An 18396-nucleotide genomic window follows, 5' to 3' on the forward strand; every position below is an offset into this window, starting at 1 on the left:
AAAGTCATACGTAATTTGTGTGTTGCTACAAATTATATGCAAAAAGATGTTTGTTCCTACATTTGATAAGTGGCAATTATAAACAAGTTTGCATGATGGATGAACTTTTTTTTACTTTTTCCCAAATAGTGTTTAGAAAGATTTGTTTCATCAATTGTTTCCACAAATGGACATTCACGCATATAGATCTGGTCATGATAAAGTGACCAGAAAACAAAAATATATCTGAAAATTGAATTACAAAACAATTGTGCTTTGAATTCGTATTTTTTTGGCAGCATAGCTTCACGCTGTACATTTTTTTCCATATCTTGCAATTAACCACTCACACGCAATGCAAACGGTATTGACTTGCAATGTATTAGTTATGACTTCTAACAAATTAAAGTCAATTCTCCCATTATCTGGGAATTGGTTATCTTGGCCACAGATGCAATGACATGTAGTGGCTCACAGATCATCCTGTTCAAGATCAGCAACAACATAACCAATTCTTTGCCAAATTAAGCTCTTTGGGCCCATTGGTTCTCAAATGTTCACGTTCTGCAGTCAAGTAACAGGATCTTTCTTCAGACTCTTTTTGTCCTTTTACACAAATTACAGGAACTACAGGATATGTTTTTTTCCCACTTATTTTGTGTAATAATGAACTGACTGTATAAGTAAACCTCCTGCATACAACTGAGCAGATGTCATGGTTTTCCCTGGTTTTAGATATTCTATAGAACATACTGGTTTGCAGGTTTTGAACAATTTGCAAAATAGCATATTGATTCAGATTTTATACATTTTAGAATTAAATTGCTTAGTAAATAATTATATTAACAAGTATTCAGAGTCCAAAGTGAGATTAAACATTACAAAGGTTGCTTATTTTCTTAGGCCTATCCTTGAAAAAAGTATTCTACAAACTTCTAGTCATGTAATTTAATCTAGAAAGATGCTGACATGGTATTGATTTATGTAGATTTAACTGATGTTCTGACACATGACTAATCCCAACTCAGCATAGCATGTGAGAACATGCATAAAGTACATACTTTGCACTAATACTTTATGCCAATTAACCCATATTTTCGCTGCGAATTCTGCTATGCCTGCCTTGCATCATACATGTTAGATACATATTCCATACATATGTTATATATTCTATATATATGTTCTATATCTCAATATGTGTTACACATCCCAAAAGACCTCTTTATGTAAGATTTTAAAGCTAGATTTTCTGAAATGAATTACTTTTTGAGTTAGAATTCGAGTAATCCCTTGCATAATCCTGATTTACGCCAGGTAGGTGAGGTTTTATGATACAGACCATGTGGTCTCATTGGGGGCTGACTCCAAAAGGCTCACTTCCATTGCCAGTTAAGTACCTGCACCTTGTAACCAGCCGTGCTGTCTGGCTGGTCTCACTCTCTTTTTTTAGGGAGGGGAAGTTCATTTTCTGCCAGTTCAACTCCCTAAACTCTCTTGGCTTACCCTGGCGATGAGCTTTGGTACTGATAGGAGCAAACAGCCAGTAGTGTGATAGAGTGGCATGGCCCCCCTGCACAGCAGCATCTCACTTAGCACAGAAGTGTAATATTTTAAAGCCGCATTTCCAGTGCACTCCAAACCATTAAGAGTCCCAGCTTCTGTGTTTTAGTGCAGTAAACCACACCTCGACTTTTAAACAAGAGACTCGCCTCTAATTAAATGCAAAGCTGCTTTTAAGAAATTGATTGAAAAATGTTCTCCTAGTACTCAGGCTGGCTTTTATCTGAGCATAAAAGTAAGTTTATCAGAGTTAATCCTTTTAGTACGCACTTGTCTTACAAGAACAATTTTCTTTCATTTGGTCAAGACAAAAGAATTCAGGAACTTCTGTAAACTAACCATCTCATCACTTTGTTGCATTTTTGTTGACATATTGGCAACATTCCTTCCAGTTTTAATTGGATTAAGCACATAGAAATGTAGTGAGTTGTAAATCAGACAGGATTCCGGCTACCTCCTTTTTGCTATTGTTAAAAACAAAATGTCTAGCAAAGAATAAACCTAAATAAAACCAGAGGTAGTCTCTTGAAAGTAATCAAATCCTCTCACTGCATTTGCTCAGGTATTTAATGGGAAGACTGGCAGAATGACAGATGTTTTTCCAGACTTTCAAGGAGAAATCATGCTAATGTTAACCCTGACACATTCTTTCCTTCATCAGAAAATGTCAGGATGCTACTTGGTGGAAAAAAATCAGTTGCTGCAAATATTCGATCCTCTGACTTCTACTCATCCTATTTGGATTAGCTTCTACTGCTATAGGTTTTGATAGAAGAGCAGTCCCACCAATTAGCTAAGAAGCAATCATAAAAACATGAAATACCTGATGAATTTTAGATGGAAGCTCAAATTTAACAGAGAAACTGAAGTAGTACATTTGAGCATCTTTTGGAAAGGCAGAAAAAACCAATTACTTGGAATATAATGGAGTAATTTAATTTGAATACTAATTAGTATACATTTTCACTCCTAATGTGATCCTCTGAGAGTATTTGTTAATTCTAAGCATAGTTACTATTTATTTCAACTTAACTCTTCTTGTGAGGGGAATAATAGAACAAAATGGCACTTTAAATAGAATAGTAAAAAAGCCAAAGTGCAAAAGAAAGACTGCTAGGTTCCTGGATGTAGTCAACCAAATTATCAGAAGTGCAAATGCTGCAAATTATTCCAGTCCCCATTTCTGGTTTGCTTCATTCACCAAAGGGAGATGGTTGTTAATGTGTCCTTTTTGTTGCCAGAAATTTTCCAATAATTTTAGCACACCCGAAAAGCAACTACTACAACTTCTCACACTGATAAGCTTCCACAACAAGGAAGTGAACTCATCTTTAATTTAACCAGAAATCGTAAAAAATTTAAATGTTCTTTGTCTAAAAAATTCTAGTGTTACTCACAAACATCTCATATTTGAGCTTTAAACAACAAATTGCTTTCCTTTAGTTTTTGACAACACAACACAGTGAGATTAATAAGACACTGTTGCTTTAGTCTAGTTGGCATGTTGGAATTTTAGCTCACCATTTCACTTCTCAGCTTTAATATTAGAAGACTTCTTTACTCCCAATAGGCCAATAAAGAATTAGATGGGACACCAGGAATCATTTGAACCTAAATACAACTTCCAAACTCAGCCTTAAATCTCAGTATACTAATTATAGGACTGCTTGCTTAACTTCTTAAAAATAGTCAAAATTGCTTTAAAAAAATCCTTGTTAAGACCATTTTGAAAACAGTAATTACACCTACATATAAAGAAACCTAGAAAGGATGTGCAATTTTAATGAGGTATTGGGGCAACAAATAAAATGTTAAAAAAAAGTTACGAAACCTAATCAAAACAAACCACTATATTTTCTGTGGACAAAATGGGCGATTGCTGCTCGACAGCCTATCCTGGAAGCTACCAGGTTCTGCACGCTGAATGGTACGTTGAGAAATGGTTCAGTTGGCGAACGTGCAACACATTTGTTTTGTCTGTTCATAGGGGTCCAAACCCACTTCCATCAGCAACACAAAAAGCCGTGAATTTTCAGCTTCTCACAACCCCACTAAACTTGCAAGCTGCACCTCTGAAACTGCACCTGGGCTTCTCATATCCTCCCACTCTGACATTAAAAATATTCTGCACATCAACTGTTATTATGCCTGTAAAAATGACACGAAGAAAAGCTTTATCCACCGGCTTCTGCTGACACTGACGCCCTTAGTCATATTAATGCTATTGTCGTGTGAGAATTTTTGTCCAGGCAAATGTAACCACCGAGAAAAACAGAACTTTCGTGGCTGAGATCATTTCAACTGTGTGCACTCCAGCAAGTTTTCTAGAAATGCATTGAAGAATGAACAACAGCACAAGAAGAATCACCTTTTCATGTTATTATTCCCAATAATATCTTCAGTGGAGTTACGAAAAGCTGCCTTTGAACAGCTATTAAACTTGAGACAGTTTGCAGCTGCGTTCAAAACTGACTTTTGCTCACGTGTTTCCACAGTCACTCCCTGTTTCTGGAAGACATAATCTGCCAGTAACTCTCCAGTCTTAAATTAAGCAAAGAGGGGAATTCTGAGAGCTGTGAGCAAAGAAAAAACAAATCCTCTGCAATTATTCCTTGTAAACTCATACAATAAATCATCACCTGGCTCACACTAGTAACTTCTGTATTTATTAAAAATAGAAATTTGTGTCCTGAAAGCAGAGCACTTGAAGAATCAGTCACTACCTGGAAAACTTCTGCTTACTTCATTGTATTTCAGATTCCTTAAAGATGTTTATGTAACATTAATTAGAGATCAAAGATAATTTGATTATTAGGGAGGGAAAATGCTGATTATGTTATTTAAGGACTGAACGCTAATATGACCTTAATGAACTAGTTTCAAGTAGTCACATGGAAAATACCTAGAGCTGATAGGAACTGTAAAACACATTATCAATAATCTTTATTTATAGCTTGACCCTGTAGGATTAAAATATACACCATATATATTCAGTGAAAGTAAGAATATGCTTTTTTCCCTACAAGTCATGATATATTGTTTGCAAATTGAATTTAAGACTGACTAGAGTAAAAAAACATCCTACCAGAGTACAGAAAACTGATTTGTTATTAATAGGAAAGAACCAAAGGTAATGTTGAAAAATGGGGGAGAGAAATTGTGACTCCACTGAAGCTGGTGGAGCTATATCAGTAGCTTAAATGCAGCATTGATTTAATGTAAGAAGGCCAAATATGAGTAAACTGTCAAAGAATGCTGAGAAAACCCAACATACCTTAATTACTGAAAAAAAAATTACTGAGTGTGTTATTTTACTATGAATTATGTGCTTATATATTTTGAATTCTTGCATGGATATATTAAGCAACTACATGGTAAATGTTTGTGACATTTTTATTTCAAGAAATGGGAGAAATCCAGCTGAAGTGAGCTTTTAAGAGGAGGCAGCTGATCCAGTGTTTTCTCTGATGCGTCCATCAGTCTTTGTGGCTGTCCATGAAACAACGTAGATTGCAGTTCTGCAAAAGAACAAGGTGGCGTTTGTTAACCTTGTAGCTCAGAGTAAAATGGCCGTCAGCCACATCTATAAAACTTGTTTCTACAACTAGTTCAAACAGATGAAAATCCTCCACACAAACCACCTATTCTTTCCAAATGGGTTCCTCCAAAGCCATGTCATTGCCTATAAATAACCATTATCATGTGAAATCTAAACCTTTCTGTCAGTAAGCAAGCATTGAGAAGAACAATGTATTATGCAAAATTAAATATGAATCATTTTGCAAAATCTGATTTTTAAGTGGGTACAGGCACTTCATATATTATTCAAAGAACAGAACTGTTCCCTTACCTATCATGCTATATTTAGGATTTTTTTTTATGATGGAGAAATAAAAGAGATGAAAGGATGGGAAAAAAACAGCTGCAGAAAGACAAAGGGAGGTTTACTCCTAAAGAAACCAAGCAAAGTTAAAGTGTCTCTGCTAATGTGAGGTACACAGCTATGGACCAGATCACATCATGAATTATCCTATTTCCTCCTTAAAGGTCAATTCCTGGAATTGTGTGGCTTGCCAGGAATTTCAGTTTTTACCTTAACAGAAATTAACACAGTTCTAACTCTTCATCTTGCAAAAAGATGCCCCTCCATGCTCTAAAGCAATAAACATCAAAGATTCAAATCTTTGTTTAGTCTGGAGAAGAGGAGGCTCAGAGGTGACCTCATCACTCTCTATAACTACCTGAAGGGAAGTTATAGCCAGGTGGGGATTGGTCTCTTCTCCCAGGCAGTCAGCAATAGGACAAGGGGGCACGGGCTTAAACTCTGCCAGGGGAAATTTAGGCTGGATATTAGGAAGAAATTCTTTACAGAGAGAGTGGTCAGGCATTGGAATGGCTGCCCAGGGAGGTGGTGGACTCGCCGTCCCTGGAGGTTTTTAAAGTGAGGTTGGACATGGCACTTAGTGCCATGATCTAGTAAATGGACTGGAGTTGGACCAAGGGTTGGACTCGATGATCTCTGAGGTCTTTTCCAACCCAGGTGATTCTGTGATTCTGTGTGAAATGTGAACTCCCCAGTGCATTGTTTTTGACAGATAATCCTCTTTAATTAAAAACTTTCCTCCTGTGTTCGATTTTCGAGTAGCCACGCAAGCCGGGTACGCCGGGCCCGGCGGTACAGACCGATGGTGCCACCCGGGAACACCGACGCCCCCTCAGCGAGGCTCCCCCGCCCACCTGGGCACGGCCAGGGCACACCGAGGGCTCGCAGAACAAGCGGGGCCCACGACAAGGCATCCCCACGCAGCGCCGCTCTCCGCCGCCCCCGCCGCGGGTGCCGCCCCTCCGGCCTCGCCCGAGCAGCGCCGCGCACGGCACGTGCTCAGCCGGCCCGGGGAGCGGAAGGCGGGAAGCAGGGAGGAAGGTGCCGCCTCGCGGTCCCGCGCGGGCAGCGCTGCCGTCTGCGGGCGCGGCGCCCCCACTCAACCGCAGCGGCCCCGGCCCCGCCGAAGGCGGGAAGAGGAGGGCGCATGCGCGCGGGGCCCGCTGGCGCGGCCGAGCCACCCTGCTGCGCACGGGCGGGAGGAAGGGGAGAGTGGGTAGTTACGTGATGACGCTCTGCGTGTCGCCAGTCGCGCGACCCACGCAGTCCGTCGGGCTTGTGCCTCCTCCCGGGCCGGTGCGCTCGGGGCTGTTCCGAGTGGGGGCGGGCGGGGCGAAGGCTTCCTCCCTCCTCCTCATCCTCCTCCTTCGCTCCCTCCTCCTCTTTCTTCTCCTCCTCCTCCCTGGGTCCCCTCGCCAAGGGCCCGGCCCCTTCCCCCCAGCGGAGCGGGGCTGTGCGGCAGCGGCGCCTCCTCCTCCCGGCCGTGCCGGACAATAGGGGCGAGCGCGGCTTGTGTCTCACCCAAAGCGGCCCCCCCAGGCCAGCCTCGCCTCCATGCGCGGCGCCGGGCAGCGGGGCTGACAGCGGCTCCCGCCAGCGGCAGCAAGGCCGAGGGAGCGGCGGCGGCCGCGGGGCTCCGGGCCGGGACTCGCCGCCTCGAGCGCTGACACAGGCGTCCCGCTTCGCCGCCTCCCCCTCGCTGCCGGCGGCCGTTCCCGCCGGGCTTTGGCGGCGGAGGACAAAGGCCCGGGGCCCGGCGCGGCCCGGCCCGACCCCCCGGGGAGTGCGGGGGCGGTGAGGAGGCGCCGGGCCCCCGCGGGGTTTCGCCGCGGGCTTCCCCCCGCCGTCCCGCTGCGGCGAGCCCTGCGCAGGCAGGTGCGGCGGCGGGCGAGGCCGCTGCCCTGCGGCGGGTCGGCGCACGGAGGCTTCTTCAATGGAAGTATGTTACCAGCTGCCGGTGCTGCCGCTGGACAGGCCGGTGCCGCAGCACGTCCTCAGCCGCAGAGGGGCCATCAGCTTCAGCTCCAGCTCCGCGCTCTTCGGCTGCCCCAACCCCCGGCAGCTTTCGCAGGTAAGCACCGCCACCGGGCCCGCCGGCGCCCGCTTCCCCGAGGCAGCGGGGTCTGCGCCGGCTCCGCGTCCCTCCGGTCCCCCACCCGGGCGGGCGGCCCCGCTCCGTTCCCGCCGCGCCGCTGCCGGGCGCCAGGGCCTGCCTTGGGCGGCAGCAGGGGGCTGGCGGGGCCGGAGAGGTGTGGTGGGGGTGGGCTGGTGGCGGAGCTGCCCCCGAGAGTGTCCGGATCGCGGCGCAGGGGCGAGCGAGCGAGCGGCCTCCGCCTCCCGCCTCGGCCCAGCCGCCGGTCGCGCCTTCCCCGCCTGCTGCCAAATACCGGTGGCGGTGACGAGAAGATACAACGTTTTATAGGTTTATGGCCGGTTATTGTCGAGGTTATCTTTTTAGTATTGGTTGTAATGCGAGCTGTGAACTCCTTGCGGTTTATTTCCAGAGCCGTTGAATGATTTGGTTTTTTCTGCAATGTTTAAACTAGAGATTTTTTTTTTTTTTTTTCCTAGGTTTTTAGCTCGGACTTTCTTTGAAGGGTCTAAGTTTCCTATGGGGTTGCCAAAAACTGCAACGACTTTACTGAAATAATGAACATGCACTGCAGTGTTTTATTTGGGATGCTAAGCTATTTCTCCCTCCAACTATTAAGACTTGGCAGTCTGTCTAGAAAGAGACAAAGATCCTTGGCTTTTTCATTTCCACAGTATTGTTGCTTGCCCACATTACATCAGAAACAAAATTAACTATACTGTATTTTGTTTCATCTCATCGTGTTGAAAATACTATAAAAAGGGTCATTATAACTCTCAGGACAAAAGGGATGTTTTTCTTGTAAACACTACCCTAAATTTCTGAATATGTGTTAGTATGGTTTCCCAGCAAACAGTGATACAATTATATTGTAGTGGAATTCCGTGGAGAAAATTTGGGATTATGGTGGGAAGTCAGCTGGTTTGGTCTTCTAGGAATTTCCTATAATGTCTAGATTGAAAGGTCTGTTTCAGTGCTCTGAATTGTGTTGTCCTTGCAGAAGATGCTGTCTTTGCTCCTTATGTGTGTAATACTCATTTTTTGTTGTTTACGTTTTTGAGGTATCTTATAATCTCATTCTGCTTTTTTTGTTACTTGCTCCGCTTCATATACGTGTATACAGAAAATATAGAGGTGCTAGTTTCTTTTGGCTTTGTTTGTCCCTGGTTTGATAGCAATGAAGCTTTGCATGTGTGAGCGCTTTAGGCATGTGTATATTTGGGAAGGAAGAATCAACAAAATATTGTTTCAACGACCAAGAATTTGAATACATATGGAAATAATTATTAGTAAGCATATAAAGATTAACATGTACTGACAACTCTCCTTTTCCTGAGTATGAATGTAATAATTGACAAAAACCTTATTTTTGTGACCAGTTAGTTTTCCACTAGCAACTGTGTTCAGATATTTTCCATTTGTAGTGCGTGATCTGAGTTCTGCTCGGGGATGGTGAATTTTCCATATATAAAAGTCATCTTGAAAATCGAATCTAATTTAGCACGTTTTGTCCTATGCAAATGAATAAGAGTCTCTCTTGTTTGAAGCATTCATGGTCTTTTGGGAAAAGGAATAGGCAAGATGGGAAAGGTGATAAATTGTATTTATTGTTCTTCTGTGTGGTCTCCAGAGCAGGTGATGCGTAAAGTGTGTACAAGCTTATCAAATTAAATAAGTTACTGACATTTAAGTTTTTTCTTTTTATTATTTATTTTTTTCCCCAGCTTTTAAGCTTCTCAATGGATTCCTTGTTTTCTGACAAATATGCTACAGGTATATTAGAGTGAGTCACAAGGAGAGGTGCTTAATTCCTTACAGAAAAGTGAAAACTATATGTATGCTTGACCAAGTAGTATTTCCATCATGTGAAGCAGAGAAAGAAGTTTATACTTAAACAAGAGGGAATTAGGATATTTACGTGAGGAAGTCTTCACTAATATTGGCCAGCTGATTAGAGTACAGCTGTGTTTTGTTTCCTCTACCTTTTTTTTTTTTTTCTTTCCCTGCAGTCTCCTCCAGGTAATATAATGTGAATGTCTGCCAGACTTGCAATTGCAGGCTGGTGTAAATGACAGACTAAGAAGCTTCACCAGTGAGATTAATGGTTATGTGTAACTTCTGAACTTAACTTCAACTTGCAAATCTCCTGGAAGGCTCCTAGTACTGCAGTTCCATTGCTGTTCAAAGAGGTCTGAGCCCTTGCCAGTCTGTTGTTTTCAGTCTTCTGCTCAGGCTAGATTTGAGCAATAATAACCCTGGAGATGTGTATTAGAAAAATCAAGAAGCAGGTACGTGCAGCCAGCATTTTACAGTTAATACACACCTGACAGATTTTTATTAAAAAAGTAAGGTCTTGGAAAATGAATTTCCACTTATAGATTAAAAGTGAAGTGATTTAGGCATAAGACATTTCAGGCTTATCCATTCAGCAAGGAGGTATTTTACACGGGAGACACAGGTGAGACAAATGCATGCTACATTAGGCATAGCATTTAATTGTGACAGTGCTAAGAAGGCAGCTATTTATGTGTTTTAATACATTTAGTGAAGTTTCAATTTGATATTTTGTTGAAGTTTCACTAAATGCATTCAAAATGGGCGGTGTGTGGCTTTTTTAAAGCTTAGATAAGGCGCTGCTGGAAATGACCTCAAAAATTCTGGTGTGCTCCTCTCAGCCTGAGGAAGGATAAATTGTGCTTACAGTATTATTAGCAGATGTTTGTCTAATCTGTTTGCTTAATCTGTTTTTTAAGATACAGTCTTATGAGATGCGGTGAGCTGACATAACTCATTATTGCTGAAGGTTAAAGTCCTGACATTGGACATGTATTATTCTGTTTCCTTTGTGCCATCTCTGCTTGTCAGGTGTTTGCTGATTCAGTTCGCTAAAACAGCAGAAAACTAACAGAAGGAGGAAACTGGGTAGCTATCTGCCATCTATTTTAATAAAATTGACTTAGTGAACTTATTTCAGAATTTATTTACAGAATTTATTTATGTCAGAATTTATTTACATGAAAGGATGGTACCATTAGGTTTTTGAAACCCGTAGAAACCTCTAATAATAGAAATTAGGCAATCTCGCTAGGCAACTTAACAGTTAATAGTGCTTAACTGTTCTTGTCATAAGAGAGTTCTTTCCTAATACTGATTTTTAGATCTTCATTGTGGTGGTTTACACCTGTTAATAGCCACAGTACATGTAGAGAAAAGCTTATTATTTTTCTGTTTGCAGTTTTCTTTTATGTATGAATTATTTCCCTGTAGTCTTATTGAATTTCAAAGTATTAAAAGCAGAAATAGTAAAAGTGACATCTGTTACCTGGAGGTTATTTGTGATATTTATTGTTCAAGTCCAGTCAAGTGAAAAGCTGCTATTGTGTGGGTTTATACAATCGTTAGAGTTAATAATTGTGTTCGAACATGAAATAAATGCTAGTGTTAACAGCTGCTTTTAAGGGCACTTTAATGGGTAACTGTTGAAATGACTAGGACATTTCACTCTGGTGAGATTGAATTTAGGTTCCCTATGAGATCAAGTGGATGTTAAGTAATACCTTCGATTGTATGTTTAGGCTATTCATTCCAAATGTTACAAAACGATGTTTTTAAAATTAAAGTGGAGCTTTCAGAGGACAACTTTGGATTCTTTGTCTCATCTTGTTTTTAACTTGCTGATAATAGTAGAAAAAAGGGTTTCTAAAACTCTCTGTATGTACGTAATATGAAAATTTCTAGTCTGATTATTGGTTTTTTTTATTTTAAACGAATAAGAGTTTATAATGAAAATTACTTTAAAAGTGTAGCTGTGAGTGCTTTTAGATTGTGTCCTGCGTTACACAACCCCCACAAGTTGAATTGACATAAACATATCAGAATCAGTACGAAAACTTCGACCTAACCTGCTATTTTTGACTAATTTCTGTCCTTCTACCTTGTAACTGGTTCTGCACTCACTTCAGTGCCTCCAAAAATGGCATCAGTACTATTATACAGTATCTAGTATAGTATATAATACAATAATATAATAATATATAATATCTAGTATTATGTCATATCTAGTAGCAGAGTCTGAATAGAAGGAAAGACCTAGTTTTGGCCTTTCTGTCCTTAATATTTGAAATAGATGATGGAAAAGAAAGATATCTCCTAAGAATGAAACTGCATGAAGAGAGAATGGAGCAAATAATAGAATATTCCATTTGAATGTCAGAAATACAGGCTCTAAGACGCCACCTGAAGTACCAAGTATTACTGTGTACCAGGTAGTACCATGTACTGCTACCTGGTATTTGATAATCTAGTTCATGATCCCTCTTTATTGCATCTCCATTTCACGCATTTAAGCAGCAGAGCATCATGCTTTGTGACTCTCCATGTTATATGCACCTGAACAGTAGACTGTAGATCCTGCACATGAAAGCCTAGGTTTGACTTGAAGAGGATGCAGTGGGGAAAAAAGTCACTAAGAACAGCTGGAAGCGTATTGCACTTCAGTGAAAGGTACATGCTTCCCCAGCATCAACCACGTGCTTTGGCCACCTTTTGCTGTGTATGTCCTCTTTTCAGTGTTCATCAGCTGATGTGATCCAAACATGTTTTGCGGTGCTTGTAGCATTACGAGTTACAAGACATAGTTGAGAGGTGTATTTGCACAATCTGAACGTAGGCATTGGTCTTTAATCCCACAGTTGCACCTTTTTGCTGGTAAAAGTGTTTGCATGACCTATTTTTCCCTTACAGCCGCTCATTTCTGCTCCTGTGTTTTTTCTCTTAGTTATGTCAACTTTTTTTTTTTTGATCAGGTTATTTTTCAGCCCTGGCTGATTCACAGGGCAGTTTCACAAATTATTGTGCCTGTTAGTAAGGAGGAAGCAGCATGCTGCGGTGCTAGAGCAGGGGTAATGAACAGTGGGGAGACAGAAGGAATGCCTTAGGTTGGCCCTGCTATTGAATGTGGAACCTTACCCCAACCCCCCTTCTTTTCTTATGCGCTATTTTTCATATCTTTCCTTCTATACCTCTCTAATCCTCTCCATCAGTGTTTCTCAGTTGTTTGCTCTTCTTAGCTTTCTTCTGCTATTTCCTGTATCTCTGCTGCATGAATAATTAACAAATTAAAATAATGAAGTAATTTTCATGATGTGATTCCTAGCCTCTGGAATTAATTCTGTGTGTTGCTGCTATGCTTGCCATTCCCTTCATCTTGTATTTATTGTGTCTGGTTGCTGAGATTGCATCTATTCATATGAGAGGCAGAGACTGACTCTGACTCTGCGCACAGCACAGACAAGTTCTGTTTGGGGATTTCATGAACTACAGTAATTTTATGTAGCAGTTCATTTTTAAAATGCTCTCTGAGTTTTATGACCAATTAACTTTTTTCATGTGTTGTGGTGTAAAGCAGCATTGGTACTTTCATTCTGCAGAAGGTCATAGCAGCTTATTTCATGGCTTATAATTGACTGTGTAAGATGTAAGCAGAATAGTATAAAGTCTCCATTAACTAGATTGTCTTAAATCACCAGAAGTCAATTCTTCTATGTCCAGATTGTGTAATAGTATGTTTTGTGCTTTGTATTATATTAACCTCAATTTTCTGATGCTATCTTTAAAGAGAAATTGGTTTGAAAAGAGAAACTGTAGCTATGTGCCCCTTAAATTGTGAAATATTGAATTTTAACCAAAACCAATTTTACGAGTCGGCATTTGTATATGAATATTCAATATCTTATATGAACTAATAATGTAGTAATGTAATGCAAATACAGGTTATTTGAGTTAGAAGTGTTTTGTATGAAGTGTCTGTTTCAGCAGCTTTTCTTTAAAAGAACCCTGTATTTGCTAAGTCAGTTTTTTTTTTTTGTTTTTTTTTTTTGAAGTCACTTGAGAGAAGTGGTGGTATCCAAATTGGGTTAATTCTGAGTCAATATGGTAATATGCTCAATTATAAGATAAAATATAGAATCATTTTGGTTGGAAGAAACTCTCAGGATCATCGAGTCCAACCATAATCTGACTGTAGCACTAAACCATCTCCTTAAGAACCTCGTCTAAATGCCTTTTAAACACCTCCAGGGATGGTGACTCAACAGCTTCCCTGGTCAGCCTGTTCCAATGCCTGACAACCCCTTCTGTGAAGAGTTTATGATAAAAATGATGAATTTATGATAAAATTAATTTCTAATAATTTGAATGATTATACGATGAATTTACGATAAAAATAATGTAATTTTTTTGACATTTCTGTTCTACTGTTTTGGCACATGGAAAGTAATGTTGAGGACATCTGCAGCTGAATCGTTATTTCTTCAGTTCTTTTATTTTCTGCAAAGTCTGTGGGGAAGAGCCCCGGAAATAGTTAGAATGGTGATTTGTTAGAACAGTTCTCTGTCATGTCAATAACCACTGGCTTATTGTTTTCTTGTGTTTCCCTAATCACTCAGTATCTACAAGTTTCTGCTTGTTTTCTGTTAAAATTGTAGGTTTCTGAATATACTCAGTCATTTTCTAGCATAGAGGATATTGGATTCATGAATGTGTCTCCAGGTCCTGCCAGGTTGTGGCTCACATATAAGAAACACCTTTTGGATCAGACCAAACCTGTTTTGTTTGCCTTTCTTAAAAATTCAACTGATGTGCATGGAAATAGTGAGTAACTTTGCAGCTCAAATTAGATTTTTTTTTTTTTTTCCCCAGAAGTGTGAAACAAAACTAACATGGTTGTGCTTTACTGTGTAAATCTTAAAAACACACACACATCAAGACTTTCCACATGTGAATTTGTACAGTTGGATGTCTAAGATACAAGTTCATCTATCTCATGATACAATTAAAGGAATGCAGTGTATTCTTTTAGCTATAATTACCTTCTTTGTAAATTAAGGACTGAGGATGGGTATACTAAAAACTTGAAGAGTTTGATCTCAGAAATCTTATAAATAATGCATTTAGTGCAAATAGTCCTTTGTGTGCATTCACAGCTAAATGAAATGTTCAATTCTACTTGAGAAAATTCTTTTGTATAAGCAAATACCAGTGCTTGGTGTGTGCATACACATGCACATTGGGACCACGAATTGAACGTAGACCTCTCAAATTCCAGTTCAGTGTTACACACAGAAACCATCACGGGAAAACTTGGAAGACTTTGTGTGTTTCATTAGATGTGAAGTTTTCGTCAGTTTGTTCCAATTATGTCATTAACAAGTAACTGCAGTGTAAATAAGCACCCCGTGTAATCCAGCGGGGCAGTCTGCCAAAGACAAAATATTTTATTATAAAAATGCAGTTCTGGAAAACTGGATTTAAAGGTTAGCTGGGGACTTGTTTATTTGTATGATTGCATCCTAGGTGTACTGTAAGGAATTCATAGCCAAATATTTTGTTTTCTTTCTGGTCTGAAATAAATTTGTGGCTATTATCTCACCTTCCCTGCCCTCCTCCCTTGCATAACTTGAGAATTTATTTCTGTTACAGCAGTCTAACCCCTGTTTTCCTCTCACTTCCCCCTGCTTTGTACATCTGTGATACACCAATCTGATGTATTATCTTCCTGACCGCACTCCCACAATAATTATAATGGAAGTGATTTCTGGAGTCTGCTTTTCATTGCAGAGGTAGAGGGCAAATTCTTTTTTAGCTGCTAGCTGAAAGTGTGAAGGAGCCAGAATTTGCAGCAGGCCCTCCTTTGCCTGCATGAGCATCAGAAAGACCATGCTGCAATGAGAATAATGAGGGTGGCTCTGTATTAGCAGAAGATTTTACTGTTTCTCCCACTCCTTGCTGTCAGATGAGACAGGTGGAGAGAAGTAGGCTGTTTCCTCTCCCAATATATTTTTTTTTCCATAGCATACATAGCTGGAGGCTACTCTGACTAGTAAAATTCGATTTTTATTACTTGTGAAATACAGCCTGTTGCCCACTTTGGGTTAAGGGGTCAATTCTGTCACAAGGGGAGATGGAAACACAGGAAGAAAGTACAGTAAATAATGGGAAGCTTGAGACTTTAGTAGGTGGATCAGCCTTGGTACAAGAAAGGTTTAACATCTTTGTGCACACACTCTGTCTAATGTGGTGGTTTTTAGTTGTCTTAGAAATTGAGGTACAGTGTTGGGTTGCAAGTGATTTCCTGAGGGACTCAGTTATCTAGATGAGAAAAAGTTAACTGTCTTATACAAAATGCTCTGTTTTTAATAGTATGGTCTGGTGGTGGAAGGACCGTAGCTGTCATGGCAGGAGCGACACTGGCCTGTGTTATTTCTGGCTTTGTTTGTAGCTAATACAATCCATATATTGAAGTTGCAGTTGATGACCTGCTTAGGAGGTGTTGTATTATTCAGGCATGAACTAACACTTCTGTTTGTTTGTTTTTTAAACTTTTCAGTAAAGTTCCTGTGCAACAGTAATCTGAAGCGGGTACGTGTGACAGTGTGGTCCTGTCAGTAGTGGCCTGCCTTAGTTTCTCTTCTGAAATGGTAAAGGCCTGCAACAAGTTTTCAAAACGTCTGGAGTATTTACATTTTCTTGATTATTATCTGTGGAATTTTAGACTTCAGATTTCAGCAAATGCAATAATTGACTGGTTTCTGGTATGAAGCAAAGAAAAATCCATACAGTTTCTTTTACAGCTGCAAATGTGGTGTGAGACTAGTGAATATAAAGTGTCTATGCATGGAAGTAGAGTAGTCTTTGTTCTTATTTTGAGAGATCTAGAGAGTATATTTATGGAGTTTTGTTCTTTCTTCTGTTGTAAAGTCTGAGCTGTATTTCCTTTAGCATGGTGACAATAGGAATTTCTTCACTTTTCACTGGACTTAATATATTTAATCAGCTTTTCCTAGCTTGTTTTCATTTAGACCAAATAAAGTGATTGCATTTTGTCCAGCTAAACATCTAGTATTTAACCCCAAAATTCTGAGGGGAAAGGGTAATTTTATCAATTGCCTGAGTTAAAACAAACAAGCCCCCCAAAACCCCAGCCAAAACAAAACCAAAATAAACTTGAGCTTTTTGCCTTTTTAATCATATCCTAAATACCCCTAAATATCCCAATTACTTTCCTCCTCCTTTCAAAAAGGATCTTGTTTTTCTTCTGAATATAGTCACCTGCTTATATCTTTTTCACTTGAGATTATAGTGGGAATTTTGCAACCTGCCATAAACGAAGGCTAGAAGTTAAGGAATTTAGTACCCGTAATTTGCTATGTTTAAGTTTTGCTTGCAGGGAGTGCGTTTGGTTTGTACTTGGTGATCCCTACTGAGTTCTAGGTTTTTTTTTTTAAAGAGGAGAAAGGCCTCATCTCCCTAAGAGTGTTGAATGGTTGAAGCTATGGTTACTTTGGTGTTTTTCATGTCATATTGTAGCATTATTTTTGCCAGTGCCTTCCAGCTTGAGCTGAGGCCTGAAAGGATGTTTGGTGCGTTAATAAGAGGCTCATTGGTTAACATTCTTCGCCTACCACCTTTTGATACAATAGAGTGTAAGTGAAATAATCTGCTGTGCACTAAAAGGCTAATCCATTTTCATGAGCTTTTCAGGAAAGATGATTTGAAAGGATTAGTTGAGAAGTTATTATTCCTGATTGGTTTACTAAGTAGGAAAGATTATTATGACTAATGAAGTTTAAGACTTTTTTTAGTTTATCATTAATACTGTGGTATTCACATGAGAACATAGGAAAGAGACTATATATTTAAAAAAATCTGGTGGTATTGAAACCAATTTGGGACTCAGGCAGTCACGTTCTTCTCTTAGGCTGAATGTGGCAGAAGATCTGGTTGGGGTAGGAGGAGGCAAAGACCAATAAGCTAAAGCATACATATTAAGCTTGTTTCTTAATGTAACAATACACATGTTTCAGAAGGTTTTTGTTTCTGACACTCCTCAAATTAAGTTTGCTAAAGTTAAGTACAATGGGGTTTGCATTTACTGTGTTGTGAAAAATAGGAGAGCAATTTCTTTAATTCTACCTTGTTTGACACTGCTGTGCTTAGTGCTTGGGGAGGCACGGTAGTTGATGACTATTGTTGACTGGAGCCATAGTTTTTACTACTAACATTATTTTAAACAGAAATTATTCTTTTTTTCAGAGAGGAATTTTATTTAATGTCTGCAGTCATGATTCCAAGGTTAAATGCAAGCAGGAATGCTTGCACAGGACCTGCCTTTAGCTGCATTATCTTCTTTTGTGCTCTGACCCTGCAGAAAGCTGGTTCACTGAGTTACAGCAGCAGAAAGCCCTTTCCTTTTTGTGGCAGCAATTTTCTGCTGATTTGGTTCCCGGCTTTTTGCAGGACCCTACGAGTGTTGGTGCAAGGGCAGGAGCAGGGACATGTGGTCAGAGTCAGTATGGTGTGTGGCACCACTGACTCCAGTTGTTTCCCCCGCTGCAGTTGGAGGAATGTCCAGGACAGCTGACAATTCTGTGGAATTGTTTCACTTTCTCCCCAAACAAGAGTGGGCTGAATAATTCCTTGGTGGTATTCAAATTAACTAATGCACTGTATTCTTGAAAAAGCATTGCGCACCCTGTGTCTCATACATTAGTATTCACGTAACTTCAGAGTCTGTAATTTCATTTTTGTTAGATGAGTCCATGCTTCTGTGTTTTACAGCTATTGGATAGATGTGACTTGGTAAAAAGAACATTTGAAAAGGGCTGTTTTTAACCTTCGAACAAATGCTTGATAAAGTACATGAAGTCAAAAGAATCTCTATTTTTTTCCGCTTCCCGTTAACCATAAAACATCTAATTTGGGAAGTGAGGTTAATAGATTTCTTCAAAATATGAGATTTTGTGTTTGTTTTTCTCATGTGTGAATAGTACATTTAGAAATAATGTACAAATGGAAAGTTTTTTTCATGTGAAACTGAAAACGT

The 18396-nt window shown here is 40.1% G+C and overlaps 1 protein-coding gene across 3 annotated transcripts in view; it reads left to right on the forward strand.

Moving 5' to 3' along the window:
• Window positions 1–6765: 6765 nt before the first annotated feature.
• The window catches only part of PDE7A (phosphodiesterase 7A), a 77260-nt gene continuing 65629 nt past the window's right edge, over window positions 6766–18396 (forward strand). For all 3 annotated transcript variants that reach the window (XM_080339911.1, XM_080339909.1, XM_080339910.1), the window contains exon 1: window positions 6766–7493. In XM_080339911.1, coding sequence (XP_080196037.1) covers window positions 7356–7493 — 138 coding nt within the window. In that variant the 5' untranslated portion in view covers window positions 6766–7355. The remainder of the gene's footprint in view (window positions 7494–18396) is intronic.

The sequence above is a fragment of the Nesoenas mayeri genome, assembly GCF_963082525.1.
Source record: "Nesoenas mayeri genome assembly, chromosome: 2".
Lineage (NCBI taxonomy): Eukaryota > Metazoa > Chordata > Aves > Columbiformes > Columbidae > Nesoenas > Nesoenas mayeri.